Source organism: Gigantopelta aegis, chromosome 10 (assembly GCF_016097555.1).
Source record: "Gigantopelta aegis isolate Gae_Host chromosome 10, Gae_host_genome, whole genome shotgun sequence".
Lineage (NCBI taxonomy): Eukaryota > Metazoa > Mollusca > Gastropoda > Neomphalida > Peltospiridae > Gigantopelta > Gigantopelta aegis.
In genome coordinates this window covers 62,301,410-62,318,049 of record NC_054708.1, presented here as the reverse complement: position 1 = coordinate 62,318,049, position 16,640 = coordinate 62,301,410, and the positions used below count along the sequence as shown (strand labels likewise).

At 37.9% G+C, this 16,640-nt stretch overlaps 1 protein-coding gene and 1 long non-coding RNA gene across 3 annotated transcripts in view; one reads left to right on the top strand and one right to left on the bottom strand.

Moving 5' to 3' along the window:
* Positions 1–16,640, top strand: part of LOC121384479 (protein lev-9-like) — a 64,473-nt gene that overhangs the window by 20,107 nt on the left and 27,726 nt on the right. For both annotated transcript variants that reach the window (XM_041514887.1, XM_041514888.1), the window contains exon 2: positions 12,515–12,646. In XM_041514887.1, the coding sequence (XP_041370821.1) occupies positions 12,515–12,646 (132 nt within the window). The remainder of the gene's footprint in view (positions 1–12,514; positions 12,647–16,640) is intronic.
* Positions 14,912–16,228, bottom strand: LOC121384480. The gene is made up of 3 exons (XR_005959392.1): positions 15,962–16,228; positions 15,540–15,601; positions 14,912–14,955 (listed from the first exon to the last, which is right to left on the bottom strand). It is a non-coding gene; the product is annotated as an uncharacterized LOC121384480 (long non-coding RNA).

Below are 16,640 nucleotides of genomic sequence, written 5' to 3'. Positions count from 1 at the left end.
TATGTCTCTCACTCTCCCTCCCTCCTATCCGTCTCTTTCTGTCTGTCTGTCTGTCTGTCTGTCTGTCTGTCTGTCTGTCTGTCTGTCCGTCTCTCTCTCTCTCTCTCTCTCTCTCTCTCTCTCTCTCTCTCTCTCTCTCTCTCTCTCTCTCCCCCCCCCCCCCCCCCCCCCCCCCCCCGCCCCCCTTCGTTCTATCACATCTTTTACTAGTGTAAAATACACACACAACTTACAGTTGTAACAAACTCGTGTGTTTCTCCTGTCAACAGATATCGTCAATTACCTACACATGTAATTCGCATATCTCGTCTCCATTTGTCTGGCACAAGACAGGCTACCAGTTTTAACCTCTGCTACGCATCGTGCTCACGAATCTCCATACTGTTAGGCAGCGAGATAGAGGAGAAGTGGCACGTTCAGAAATATCTCTTTCAACACATAATTTCTTATCGGAAAGTTCTCAGGCTAAAGGAACGTTTACAATAATTAGCAGATGTTTTACGAATGTAGTAGGCCTACAGAGATTTTGCGTTTCTACTGCCTCCTTCCCTCTGCGTACATAAAATAATTTGAACCGACATTTTGTGGGTTTTTGAAAGAATTGTGGGTTTTTTATGATGTTAATTTTTGTGAATGGCTCCTAAAGAGCAAAAAGGAACTACACTATTTGAAATTTTTTGTTTAACGACATCACTAGAGCACAGATTTATTAATCATCGGCTATAGGATGTCGAACATTTGATAATTCTGACCTATAGTCTTAGAGAGGAAACCCGCTACATTTTTTAAATTAGTAGCAAGGGATCTTTTATATGCATCATCCCACAGACAGAATAGCACATACCTTGGCCTTTGCTATACCAGTCGTGGTGCACTGGCTATAACGAGAAATAGCCGCATCGCTATATGCGTCGTACTATCAGTGTTACAACATTTGTATTGAATGTGATATCTGTTGTCAGGAGCGGATGCAGGATTTTCCAGGGAGGGGTGCAACGTTTAGAAAGAACACCTGTAATATTCAAAAGTACACTAGCATGCATTATGTATGGCAGTTCTTTCCCAAGGGGGTGGGACGTAGCCCAGTGGTAAAGCGTTCGTTTGATGCGCGGTTGGTCTGGGATTGATTCCCGTCGGTGGGCCCATTGGGCTATTTCTTGTTCCAGCCAGTGCACCACGACTGGTAGATCAAAAGCCGTGGTATGTGCTATCCTTTCTGTGGGATGGTGCATGTAAAAGTTCTCTTGCTACTAATCGAAAAGAGTATCCCATGTAGTGGCGACAGCGGGTTTCCTCTCTCAATATCTGTGTGGTCCTTAACCATATGTCCGACGCCATATAACCGTAAATAAAATGTGTTGAGTGCATCGTTAAATAAAACATTTCCTTCCTTCTTTCCCAAAACACCAAACCGTCGAAGATATTGCATGTCCCCCACGAAACACAAATACATTAATTTTATTTATTTGTTACACACTTGCTATGTGTGGGACACTTCGAAATTTGATGAGGGGGTGGAATGCGCACCCAAGCACCTTTCCAATGATCCGCACCTGATTGCAGATAAAAATCTAGAAGATATCGAAAAATAGCTCATCATCGAAGGAATCATAAGCTGATGATCTATTTTTACATTACAGAACTATTCCTGATATTGTAGCTTTAAGGTGCTGAAAAACATCGCAGAGTGCACTCAGAACATTTACGATTCAGTGCACTCTTCAGCGTTGTCGATACAAAACGTAATAGCGCAGAACGCACCTTGCCCTCTAAGTAGCTCGCTGCAGGCGCGTCTTCAAGGGGGTGGGGCGCGGAATTGAGAGTTCGAACCCTTCTGCTTCCACAAATCTTTTGTTTTTAAATATATTTCCGAGGGAGCATGACCTGACCCCCCTCTCACACCCCCCCCCCCCTCCACTAAAAACTTCGCTCACCCTCTTGCACAATTTCCTGCACACGCGCCTGCGCTGCCTTCTATTTTCAGTGTTAATCATTATTTATATTTAGCCTACGCACCCTCCACCCCAGAACACCGATGCTCCTGACAATCACTAGTCACAACAGCCATCTTCTGGCAAGGCGTAACTTGATAAAAATGCTCCTAATTACATTGTTGGTTCCTGACGGAATCAAAGTGATGTGTTAAGTGTCCTATAATGAAATATATTTACCATTCCATGTAATTTTCGAGTGGTAGTTGCTACGTTGCAAATTACCCATTGTTAATGGAGAGGCAGTAAAGTACTCTCTCTTTAATGAATAAAATGATGACCTTCCGCCATTATTCCGTTAGGGTTGTCGTAATAATGTACCTTGAGATAAATGCCTTTTAACGTTTCTTGATTATCCCGCGGTAAATAGTAATTAAATTCTGCGTACTAGTATTAAATTTTGGTACGACGAGAATGTATCTTTACGAGTTGGTATAATATCTCTATCAATAATAGTAGGTCCGCAAAGCGGGTGGGATTTGTGATCGATCATCAGGTTGTACCAATCGATCAATATTCGATTAATAATCAGTTAAATGTAAATGATTTGTTTTTCACTGTATATAATTTCTCAGGTGTAGATCTTTATATCAGAATTTAATAATACATAAACAATAATAATATAAGACAAAAATGTATTTATTTTATAGTTTGTTGGAATAAAATAATATAAGTGTTTATATCTTTCTAACACTGTTGCGTTTCCTCGTGTAAATTCTATCACAGATATGTAACAAGTGACTTACAATTCATGTATTGAATAAATAGTAAACACAAACAGAATTTAACTATATTCATTACTGCATGCTGAGCCATTATAGAACTGGAAGGAAAACAACTGTAATGCGCTAAGTTTTATTTGTTCTCGATTAATCGATCAAATAGTTAAACCGAGCAATCGGGGTCATTAAATACACGGGGGGGGGGGGGGGGGGGGGGGGTGGTGGTGTGTGTGTGTGTTCTTTTCTTCTTTTTTTTGGGGGGGGGGTTGGGGGGGGTCTTGTTTTTCTTTTTTTGCTTTAAGTTTTTACAGCTTATCAGCATTATACAAATATAAACATAAAATAAATAATATACAGGATAATTGTGGAGAGTGATTTGCCTTATTGAATTATATACTTATATCATTTGCTTTAATATATATATATCATTTAAATGTGTAAATCATTTTGTTTTTAAAAAAGTATTATACCACATATAAGTAGATTTTTTGCTAAGTTTACTAACGTTTGTATGGCTTATATCGACCACAACTTGATTTAAGCTATAGTGAATTTAAGCTAGTACCTTTTTTTATGTTTTCACATTTGTCCTCATCTGTGAATGACCACCTAAACAAATTCAGGTTATTATTTTTTAAAGTTTTAACAACCAGTGAATACAGATGAAAGATCACATTTTAAAGATACACTTCAATTACTTGTAGGCCTACCTCAAATATGATAACACGTAAGTAGTATACTGCGCAACACTACAACATATATACACAAAGGCTGGATTGTGATATTATTATAACATTCCATGTAGTGTAAAGTGTTAAAATAAATTGCCTCGTGAGAACATACCTTTATTTTCAAAGACTCAAGATTTTTATTTATTTTATTGGGTTACATAACTAATAATATTATTTAACGAAGACCACGTGTTATAGGAGTGCCGTGGTTTAGACTGTTATTAAATGAGAACATATGCTACGTAAATAACAGCTGGCTGGCCGGGGTCGGCACAGGATAATGCCTGCTAAAACAAGTTACATGTTGCCAGATAGAGATCACCAATCGCTACATCAATACTCATCCTCATTTACGAGTTCACAAAGTGTGGTCCGCTCTTTCGACTCAGCCCATCCCATATCGGATAGCGTCTAAACCACGATCAATAGGGAACGCAGAACTGTTTTTCTCCGCCGACGGGAGTCGGGGCCAACTAACGTTGGTTAATGACGTTATATGTTTTGTTGTTGCATTAGTTAAATTTCGACTTGACTAGTTCCGGCGAGTGATTCATTGCGTCTCTGAAAAGTCGATCATTAATATGTGACAATCAAATGTGGAACTACAAGCGACTCGACTTTACACGCGGTTCGATAATGGGTGTGTAATTAACTAGTGCCGATAAACAGAAGACGGCTCTACGAGTTATTATTTAGAAATCTGAGATGCATTGCTCAAGATCCTTTAGGATAAATTAAACAGATATCGCAATGGACAGACAAAAAGACAGAGGGACGAACAAGCAATCCAGGCGTGTGTGCAGAGGCTGGTAGGGGACAACGGGGAGGGGGGGGGGGGGGGGTTACTCTAAAGTTATTTTTCTTCTGTGACGACCCCACCTAAACACTTCGCTCGCCACTGTCTCGGCTTTTAACCGAGGTGCAACAGGTCTCACCAAATATATAAAATACAAATCAATTGAGTTATACTGACCGGCTTCAGTGGTGTAGTGAATAAGGCTGGCAGGTATTGGGTTCGCCTCCCGGTACCCACTTCCACCCAAAGTGAGTTTAATGACTCAATGAGTAAGGCCAATAAACCAACTTCTGTATTGCTAACAACTAACCAGTAACCCTCTGTCCTGGACAAACAGTCCAGATAGCTGAGGTGTGTGCCCAGTACAGCGTGCTTGAATCTTAATTGGACATGAGCACGAATAACTATGTATAAAAATTAATGAGTTTTGCATATATATATATATATACATATATACCAAAGAATGTTGCTGTAAATCTCTCTAAGAAACTGCATGTCAAAGCCTAGTGCAAGGCGCACATCAAGTGAATTGTCCACAAATTGTCTACGTCCGATTGGTGCCCACCGGAAAGAGCACTAGTAGTCTATGTTGATCTTCACATTAATCTATCGACATCTGTCCTAAGGAGGCAGGCTAGACCCCTAGTTGCATGTTAGACCATTCCATCTTTTAATTTAAGGAAAGAACTGTATGTGTTATGACTTCCAGGCAGATTGTTTAGTCAGTGGCTATTAGTTGTCCAAGTGCTCATCACACTGGACGGGAAGACACCGTATTTATTATGCCTCATGGGCACGTCCTATTTCCCCTAGAGACATATGTGGTTGAAATACTTTAATTGTGGATGGTTAGGTATATTTTTAAAAATTACGCCTCCCCTTCATAACCATTTGATTAGTTCTTGAACAGTAGCCTTGCATAGCTAGACGGACATTTGGACATTTATAACGCTCTAATGAGAGCGTCATAACTGTCCAAATGCTTGTCTAATGAGAGCGTCATAACTGTCCAAATGCCTGTCTAATGAGAGAGTCATAACTGTCCAATGCCTGTCTAATGAGAGCGTCATAACTGTCCAAATGCTTGTCTAATGAGAGCGTCATAATTGTCCAAATGCCTGTCTAATGAGAGAGTCATAACTGTCCAATGCCTGTCTAAACATAACTGTCTAAATGTCTGTTTAATGAGAGCGTCATAACTGTCCAATGCCTGTCTAAACATAACTGTCCAAATGCTTGTCTAATGAGAGCGTCATAACTGTCCAAATGCTTGTCTAATGAGAGAGTCATAACTGTCCAAATGCCTGTCTAATGAGAGTCATAACTGTCCAAATGCTTGTCTAATGACAGCGTCATAACTGTCCAATGCCTGTCTAAACATAACTGTCCAAATGCTTGTCTAATGAGAGCGTCATAACTGTCCAAATGCTTGTCTAATGAGAGCGTCATAACTGTCCAAATGCTTGTCTAATGAGAGAAAGAAAGAAAGAAATGTTTTATTTAACGACGCTCAACACATTTTATTTACGGTTATATGGCGTCAGACATATGGTTAAGGACCACACAGATTCTAAGAGGAAACCCGCTGTCGCCACTACATGGGCTACTCTTCCGATTGGCAGCAAGGGATCTTTTATTTGCGCTTCCCACAGGCAGGATAGCACAAACCATGGCCTTTGTTGAACCAGTTATGGATCACTGGTCGGTGCAAGTGGTTTACACCTACCCATTGAGCCTTGCGGAGCACTAACTCAGGGTTTGGAGTCGGTATCTGGATTAAAAATCCCATGCCTCGACTGGGATCCGAACCCAGTACCTACCAGCCTGTAGACCGATGGCCTGCCACGACGCCACCGAGGCCGGTGTGTCTAATGAGAGAGTCATAACTGTCCAAATGCCTGTCTAATGAGAGAGTCATAACTGTCCAAATGCTTGTCTAATGAGAGCGTTATAACTGTCCCAATGCTTGTCTAATGAGAGAGTCATAATTGTCCAAATGCTTGTCTAATGAGAGCGTCATAACCGTCCAAATGCCTGTCTAATGAGAGCGTCATAACTGTCCAAATGCTGGTCTAATGAGAGCGTCATAACTGTCCAAATGCATGCCTAATGAGAGCGTCATAACTGTCCAATGCCTGTCTAATCATAACTGTCCAAATGCTTGTCTAATGAGAACGTCATAATCGTGCAAATGCTTGTCTAATGAGAGCGTCATAACTGTCCAAATGCCTGTCTAATGAGAGCGTCATAACTGTCCAAATGCTGGTCTAATGAGAGCGTCATAACTGTCCAAATGCCTGTCTAATGAGAGCGTCATAACTGTCCAAATGCCTGTCTAATGAGAGCGTCATAACTGTCCAAATGGTTGTCTAATGAGAGCGTCATAACTGTCCAAATACCTGTCTAATGAGAGCGTCATAACTGTCCAAATGTCTGTCTAATGATAGCGTCATAACTGTCCAAATGCTTGTCTAATGAGAGCGTCATAACTGTCCAAATGCTTGTCTAATGAGAGCGTCATAACTGTCCAAATGCTTGTCTAATGAGAGCGTCATAACTGTCCAAATGTCCGTCTTGCTCTCTTACGACCAGAGTACTCGGGCTAGCCTTGTATATGATAGATGTGATAAATTTGCTTAATAAGCTTTAATCTGTTCAAGCTGGGTGAAGCATACCAGGAGTTGTCTCCCATACTGATGAAAATACTGCAACCTTTCAAATGACGATAGAAGGAAGGAAATGTTTTATCTAACGACGCACTCAGCACATTTTATTTACGGTTATATGGCGTCAGAAATGACGATAGAATTGGACAGTCAGCACTAACTTTAAAGGCACTTTCTCTAGTTATTAGACACAGTAAAATAGTGTGGCTATTACAGCGTTTGACTACTAAAATTACACATTGCCTACAACTTCTTGCCTAATTTATCAATTCTAGCAAATCCAGTGTGCGTCTGGTTGACCAGTCATGTTCAGGTGGACGAGCGAATGCGGTCGCTCACTAGACTGGTTTTTGCGACTAACGTTAGATGACTGTGATATGGTAGAAGACGACGGTACCAGACAAATTGGTCGCGAGCACACAGCCTCCTGAACATGACTTTAGTGTTTGTATAGTTATCCCAAATGCATACATTTTTAGCAAACAGTAAAAGTACGTCCTTCAGAAGCTATACGGTATTGATTAAGCCTTTACGTCTAAAATCGATAGTGTTATTTTTCCAGTTCAGTCTTAGCAGCTTAGGTGTGTGCTATCCTGCCTGTCATAATTTAGCGTATTTACTGTACGGAAAAATGTAGCTAACCGTTTTCTGACAGACGCACGCCAACGCCAGCGAGAGAATTCAAGTAAAATATCTTTCACCTTTGTTTGATAACCTGTAGCCGAGGTATTTTTTTGTGGTAATATTCATTCTTTCTTTCTTTCATTCTTTCTTTTCTTTCTTTCTTTCTTTCTCTTTCTTTCTTTCTTTCTTTCATTCATTCATTCATTCGGGCGGACGTAGCCCAGTGGTAATGCGCTCGCTTGATGCGCGGTCGGATTGGTATCGCTCCTTGTCGGTGGGCTATTTCTCGTTCCACACAGTGCCCCACGACTGACATATCAAAGGTCATGGTATGTGCAATTTTGTCTGTGGGATGGTGCATGTAAAAGATCTGTTGCTGCTAACGGAAAAAACATGTAGCGGGATTCCTCTAAGACTACGAGTCAAAAAGTATCAAATGTTTTACATCTAGTAGTAGATGATTAATAAATCAACGTGCTCTAGTGGTGTCGTTAAACAAAAAGTATCAAATGTTTGACATCTAGCAGCAGATGATTAATAAATCAACGTGCTCTAGTGGTGTCGTTAAACAAAAAGTATCAAATGTTTGACATCTAGCAGCAGATGATTAATAAATCAACGTGCTCTAGTGGTGTCGTTAAACAAAAAGTATCAAATGTTTGACATCTAGCAGCAGATGATTAATAAATCAACGTGCTCTAGTGGTGTCGTTAAACAAAAAGTATCAAATGTTTGACATCTAGTAGCAGATGATTAATAAATCAATGTGCTCTAGTGGTGTCGTTAAACAAAAAGTATCAAATGTTTGACATCTAGTAGCAGATGATTAATAAATCAACGTGCTCTAGTGGTGTCGTTAAACAAAAACAAATTTTAACTTTTCATTCATGCTGAACTGAACTTTATTTACACCAGACCGGCCTCGGTGGCGTCGTGGCAGGCCATCGGTCTACAGGCTGGTAGGTACTGGGTTCGGATCCCAGTCGAGGCATGGGATTTTTAATCCAGATACCGACTCCAAACCCTGAGTTAGTGCTCCGCAAGGCTCAATGGGTAGGTGTAAACCACTTGCACCGACCGGTGATCCATAACTGGTTCAACAAAGGTCATGGTTTGTGCTATCCTGCCTGTGGGAAGCGCAAATAAAAGATCCCTTGCTGCCTGTCGTAAAAAGAGTAGCCTATGTGGCGACAGCGGGTTTCCTCTAAAAACAGTGTCAAAATGACCATATGTTTGACGTCCAATAGCCGATGATAAGATAAAAAATCAATGTGCTCTAGTGGCGTCGTTAAATAAAACAAACTTTACTTTTATTTACACCAAGACCGTAATGTACGGCACATAAGAACCTGTTTACATAAAACAATCAATACACTGCAAACAACTGCCCAATTCATCACTGTATGAGACCATTTTCACCAATTTGAACGAAGAAGAAGAATACATTGTAACAAGATGGTGAAAGTACAATAACATACATAAATACAAAAACACACAGAAAATCAGCCAGAGGGTTTGAAAGTATTCATAACTAAGTTACAAAATATAGAACGTTTTCTAACGACACCAGCTTTAAAAAACAAATTCAAAAACCCGCCCAAAAAACCCAACAACATACATATAAAATAAAACTCATCTCCGATGTCGTAATTTTTACATAATGGACATATTCCATTGTTTAGTGGTGCCCGTTTCAGTAGGAAGATTATGATTTAAAAATCTTAATCGTAATAATGGGCACCAGTGTTTTTTCTCTGTAAGTGTGAGATATGTCTCAAATGCAACAGTATTTTTTTATAATTTATAATTTGAAGCTTTAGATTAATTATTAACGTGAGCATTCCATGATTGTAAGTATAGATCTTTTCAACAAGGAACAACTAGTAATACCGTTGCACTGTGAGGACCATATATATGTACAACCAACATCATCTAAAATTGAGTTTACGAACATAATCCATTTGTGATTGAAAACATCATTGTTCACATCATTTGGTACATAATTTATACATTAGTAATGATAACTTGGACTGTTTTCCATTGATTAATCGATACCAGAAAGAAACCATTCTTAATGTTACAGTGATACAAACTGGATAACGTCCAAGTTCTCCATATAAGCTGTACAATGGTGTAGATTTCCTCGCAGGTAATAACAATTTAAAAAACTGGTTATATAGTTTTTCTATTGATGATAGTTTCGAAACCCCAAATTTCGCTACAATATAAAATGACTGGTAAAACTATGCAGTCAAATGATTGTAGCTGACACCGTAGGGAAATATAATATCTGTCCTGTCTTATAACGAAGTACATAGCATTTAGTAAATCTTTTTGATTTGTGGAATATAATACCAAGATATTTGTAACGTCTACATGACAAAGCTTCGTATTTCCAAGGTAAAATACTTTTCTACAATCTTTCTTACTGTTATTAAAAAGTAAAACTTTTGTCTGTTTACAATTTACTGTTTCCATTTCGTTCAATAAGAATCAAAAACATTTAGTGATGCCAGGAGTCATCGGCATAGGGTAAAACAAAGAGAACAATTGGCGTACATATTAAGGAATCACTGAACATTTCATTTATACCGATACCATGGCAATCATTCATTATAGATGTATCTTCAATATCGTTAAGAAACAAGGAGAATAGCAGGGGAGATAAATGTTCACCATGTCTGACGCCAACATAGCAGAGAAAATAAATCTGTTTGTGAATTATGTGCGCTGACAAAAGGCTTATGTTCTGATACATATTATAGATTACTTGAAAATATATACCATTTTGAATTAATTTACCCCAAAGTCCAATCCTCCAAACTGAATCAAATGCTTTGCTAAAATATATAAATGTACAAAAACAGTTTCTCTTTCATGCTTTCATCGGTTCAATCAGTCCATAGAGTGTGAAGATATGGCCATTTGTAGAATAGTCTTTTCCTGAATCCTGATCGAATTTCAGATAATATATTATTTGTTTTAATATAAAGTTTTAGTCTATTATTCAACACAGCGGTAAAGAGTTTTCCAAGACAGTTAAGTAATGTAATACTAATAGGTCTATAATTTTCTGGATTATTTTTATCGCCACTTTTATAAATTGATTTGATTATACCAACTAACCATGAGACAGGAAAAATACCGTTTTCAAATACTAAATTAAAATGTTTAACATATATATGACTCATACAATCACTAGTTTGCTTAATATATGCATTGATTATTTTATCTAATCCCGAAGCTTTATTGTTCCTAAGGTTTTTTACAACAGTAAGTATTTCTTCTTGTAATATGGAGGAATTTAATATACTGATATTTTCGGACGCTGTTGTACATTCTGGTTCGGGAGTGGAGTCATCACTGCTGTTTAAATATTTAAAGTACTGGGGCCTGTTTCACAAAGCATCGTAAGTTTACGTCTACGACTAGCAGTTACACCGGCCGTACGTTTACACGTGTTTGGCGTCAATTTCATACAGAAAATTACATCATTACAGAAGATGGAGTATTTTAAGGACAAAAGAAAATGACATACGTGTACTTTTATCTATATTTGTTGTACTATAATAGTAATACAAATTGTGGTTTAGTCGTAGATTTACGTTTACGTGCATAACTAGGCTTACGATGTTTTGTGAAATTGGGACCTGATAAAGTGTTTCTAAAGGTAGTGAATTACAGTCATCTATGTTTTTTCTCTAACAGTTTTCAAAAAGCCCGTATGTCATATTGGTTAAGATCTGTAAGTTTCCGTTTAGTCTTCCAGTTGTGTCTTGTCAAGTGTTTCATTATTATATTCCTGTACTGTTAGCTGGCGTTTAGAAGTCGTTGTTTGTTATCAGTTGCTTTCTGCTTCGTGTAGGCTGTCCTGGCCTCCATGTATTTTCTTCTAAATAACCTGCAATGATTGCCGAACCATGCCTTGTTGTTTGTGCGCTTAGGTCTAGTATTATGTCGTGTATTTGTGTATTTATATAATTTTTTATGATGTAACTTATGAACTTTATAGCTCAAAGTCAATCAAGAATGAATGAAAATTGTGTAGCCAAGTTTATTAATTGATATGTCCGCAAATAGTTTGCTAATATTGTCCACTGTGACGTTTAGCTGTTCTTTGGAAAAGTATTCACTTAGCTTATCTAGTTCTGAATTAATAGCGTTGAGAGCCAGGGCCCAGTTTAACAAAACATCGTAAACCTAGTTTTGCACGTAAACGTAAATCAAGGACTAAACCACAATTTGTATTACTATTACAGTACAACAAATATAGTTAAAAGTAGACGTATTTCTTTTTCTTTTGTCCTTAAAATGCTCCATCTTCTGTAATGATGCAAATTTCTTCGTGGAATATATGCCAAACACTTGTAACTGTATGCCCGGTATAACTGCTAATCGCAGACGTAAACTTAAAATGTTTTGTGAAATAGGCCCCAGGTGTTTATTCCATTTCCGTGACTCTAATTCGTGTTCGTCATAATCTTCTCCATCTTGCAAATGGAAGTTAAAAACTAACCAAAGCCGCTTGGCTGGTTTTCGTTTAGTCCATTGGGCAACATTAAAAGAGAAGATAGGCACATCTTTTCACCAATTTTGTAATTACATAATGTTTTTTATAACTATGGCTTGAACTCTTTACCGGTCTTGGTGGTGTCGTGGTTAAGCCGTTGGACATAAGGCTGGTAGGTACAGGGTTCGCAGCCCGGTACCGGCTCCCACTCAGAGCGAGTTTTAACGACTCAGTGAGTAGGTAGGTGTAAGACCACTACACTCTCTTCTCTCTCATTAACCACTAACAGCTAACCCACTGTCCTGGACACACAGCCCATATAGCTGAGTTATGTGCCCAGGACAGCGTGCTTGAACCTTAATTCGATATAAGCACAAAAATAAATCGAAAGAAAATGAAAATGAACTATTTTTGTACAGAGATAAGACTGGTTTTATGCTAATTGACAAAGATGCCCGTATGTTTGTGTTTCAGTGTGTGAGTTCTGCCCGCGGAAGGAGCACCTGGCCAGACGACAGTGTAAGAAGAAGTGTGTCGACACGTGTCTCAGCTCCAAGAAGAAATGTCTCTGTGACGGCGCGTGCGGCAAGAGCTGCATCAACCCAAGTTAGTACACACATGTATCAGTATCACTATCAGTACGCACATGTATCAGTATCACTATCAGTACACACATGTATCAGTATCACTATCAGCACACACATGTATCAGTATCACTATCAGTACACACATGTATCAGTATCACTATCAGTACACACATGTACCAGTATCACTATCAGTACACACATGTATCAGTACGCACATGTATCAGTATCACTATCAGTACACACATGTATCAGTATCACTATCAGTACACACATGTATCAGTATCACTATCAGTACACACATGTATCAGTATCACTATGAGTACACACATGTATCAGTACGCACATGTATCAGTATCACTATCAGTACACACATGTATCAGTACGCACATGTATCAGTATCACTATCAGTACGCACATGTGTCAGTACGCACATGTATCAGTATCACTATCAGTACACACATGTATCAGTATCACTATCAGTACACACATGTATCAGTATCACTATCAGTACACACATGTATCAGTATCACTATTAGTACGCACATGTATCAGTACAAACATGAATCAATATCACTATCAGTACACACATGTATCAGTACACACATGTATCAGTATCACTATCAGTACACACATGTATCAGTATCACTATCAGTACACACGTGTATCGGTATCACTATTAGTACACACATGTATCGGTATCACTATCAGTACACACATGTATCAGTATCACTATTAGTACGCACATGTATCAGTACACACATGTATCAGTACAAACTTGTATCAGTATCACTATCAGTACACACATGTATCAGTACGCACATGTATCAGTATCACTATCAGTATGCACATGTATCAGTATCACTATCAGTACGCACATGTATCAGTATCAGTATCAGTATGCACATGTATCAGTATCACTATCAGTACGCACATGTATCAGTATCTATCAGTACACACATGTATCAGTATCACTATCAGTACACACATGTATCAGTACACACATGTATCAGTACACACATGTATCAGTACAGACATGTATCAGTATCACTATCAGTACACACATGTATCAGTACACACATGTATCAGTACAAACATGTATCAGTATCACTATCAGTACATATATGTATCAGTACACACATGTATCAGTACAGACATGTATCAGTATCAATATCAGTACCCACATGTATCAGTATCACTATCAGTACGCACATGTATCAGTATCACTATCAGTACGCACATGTATCAGTACGCACATGTATCAGTATCACTATCAGTACGCACATGTATCACTATCACTATCAGTACACACATGTATCAGTATCACTATCAGTACACACATGTATCAGTATCACTATCAGTACACACATGTATCAGTATCACTATCAGTACACACATGTACCAGTATCACTATCAGTACACACATGTATCAGTACGCACATGTACCAGTATCACTATCAGTACACACATGTATCAGTACGCACATGTATCAGTATCACTATCAGTACACACATGTATTAGTATCACTATCAGTACAAACATGTATCAGTATCACTATCAGTACACACATGTATCAGTACACACATGTATCAGTACAAACATGTATCAGTATCACTATCAGTACATATATGTATCAGTACACACATGTATCAGTACAGACATGTATCAGTATCAATATCAGTACACACATGTATCAGTATCACTATCAGTACGCACATGTATTAGTATCACTATCAGTACGCACATGTATCAGTATCACTATCAGTACGCACATGTATCAGTATCACTATCAGTACACACATGTATCAGTATCACTATCAGTACACACATGTATCAGTATACACATGTATCAGTATCACTATCAGTACACACATGTATCAGTATACACATGTATCAGTATCACTATCAGTACACACATGTATCACTATCACTATCAGTACACACATGTATCAGTATCACTATCAGTACACACATGTATCAGTATCACTATCAGTACACACATGTATCAGTATCACTATCAGTACACACATGTATCAGTATCACTATCAGTACACACATGTACCAGTATCACTATCAGTACACACATGTACCAGTATCACTATCAGTACACACATGTATCAGTACGCACATGTATCAGTATCACTATCAGTACACACATGTATCAGTATCACTATCAGTACGCACATGTATCAGTATCACTATCAGTACCCACATGTATCAGTACACACATGTATCAGTGTAGCCTACTGGAAAGTATTCCCCCAAAAGAAACACAACAAGGCTCGGAAGGGTTCGAGGGTTTATTCTCTCGATCACACCATACGCGTGGTTCTGTAAAAATAATTACAAACGATAAATACACTGATAATAACAATAATTAACAACCTCGACTTAATCATAAAAATAAATTACAAATGTCATTACATAGCAATATATATACTCATTTAAACCATTATCACACAATTATGCCAAGTTACTGGCATAATACTTTCCTTCAAAAATATACATATACGTTTCGGCGACGTTAGTGCCAAAAACAATCATCAAAAATAAGTACATGCATTTAAGATAATTAAATGCGGTTATACAAACAAAAAAATACCTCAAAGCAGTAAAGACTTGGCAACATTATTGCCAACGTTACTGATTACAAAATAAACAACTTCCCCATTTCAAATGCTGTCAATATAAAACAATAACGTTCGGGTTTGTATGACAAACATTAAAATAAAGACCATTACAGAATACAAACTGGAACAATCGATTTAAAAAACAATAATATATATATACATAAAATACTCGGTTACAGCACAGGTGAAACAAGTCACGTGCGTTGGTCAAGACGCACGTGAAACACCTTCGCTGCAAGAATTGCATGTAATAAAGAAATAGACAATACTACTACTACTACACACCTTCGCTGTGGGCGATGAACCGTATAGGATGATAACACTATTACATGTACGTGGGCTTCATCCTGTGAATAAATGGGTAAAATATAAGCTACCACTCAAATGGATAATAAAACTACAGCAATTAGACATCTCATCCAACACTAATCACTAATTCTGTTTATACAATTAACTTGCGCCTCTATGTATATTTATATGTTTAATAGTATATATCCAACACCTTTACTTTATTACTGTTTATAAAGTTAACTCGTCCATATATATATTTATTCGTTTATTGTGTTTTAGTGAATTCAATATTTAAAACGTATTTACCTAGCATTAATTATGGACGTTTAAACACTTTTCCACATTATGTATTACATTTACATATATCTAAAATAATGAGATAAACATAACAATTAATACATGCATATTAGTCAAACCTGTAAGTGCCAAAAGGAAGTCTGAAGATAACGAAAGGCTCAGGAAAAGGAAAAGGCAACTGCAAGTCGTAAGTATGTAACGTGTTGTGTCACTGTCCACACTCAGCGCTGCACGGACCTGACTCACGACCACGTGACACCAAATACACATAACCATTGGATAGAATCAACCAATGGCTCGTCCCTAGCCAGTATGGCGAGAAACAACCATAAAAGGCTTTGTCTAATGCACCAATACGATATTCTCAATGCAGATTGAGAATATCCTATAATAAAATAAACTGAATCCTAAAATAAATATTAATAGTAATAGATCAAATATGTTATTTATATACAAACGGCCAAATATTTAGTCCCCGTTACATCAGTACAAACATGTATCATTATCACTATCAGTACACACATGTATCAGTACACACATGTATCAGTACACACATGTATCAGTACAGACATTTATCAGTATCACTATCAGTACACATATGTGTCAGTACACACATGTATCAGTACAAACATGTATCAGTATCACTATAAGTACACATATGTATCAGTACACACATGTATCAGTATAACCATCAGTACACACATGTATCAGTACACGTACTTATCAGTATCACTATCAGTACACATATGTATCAGTACACACATGTATCAGTACAAACATGTACCAGTATCACTATCA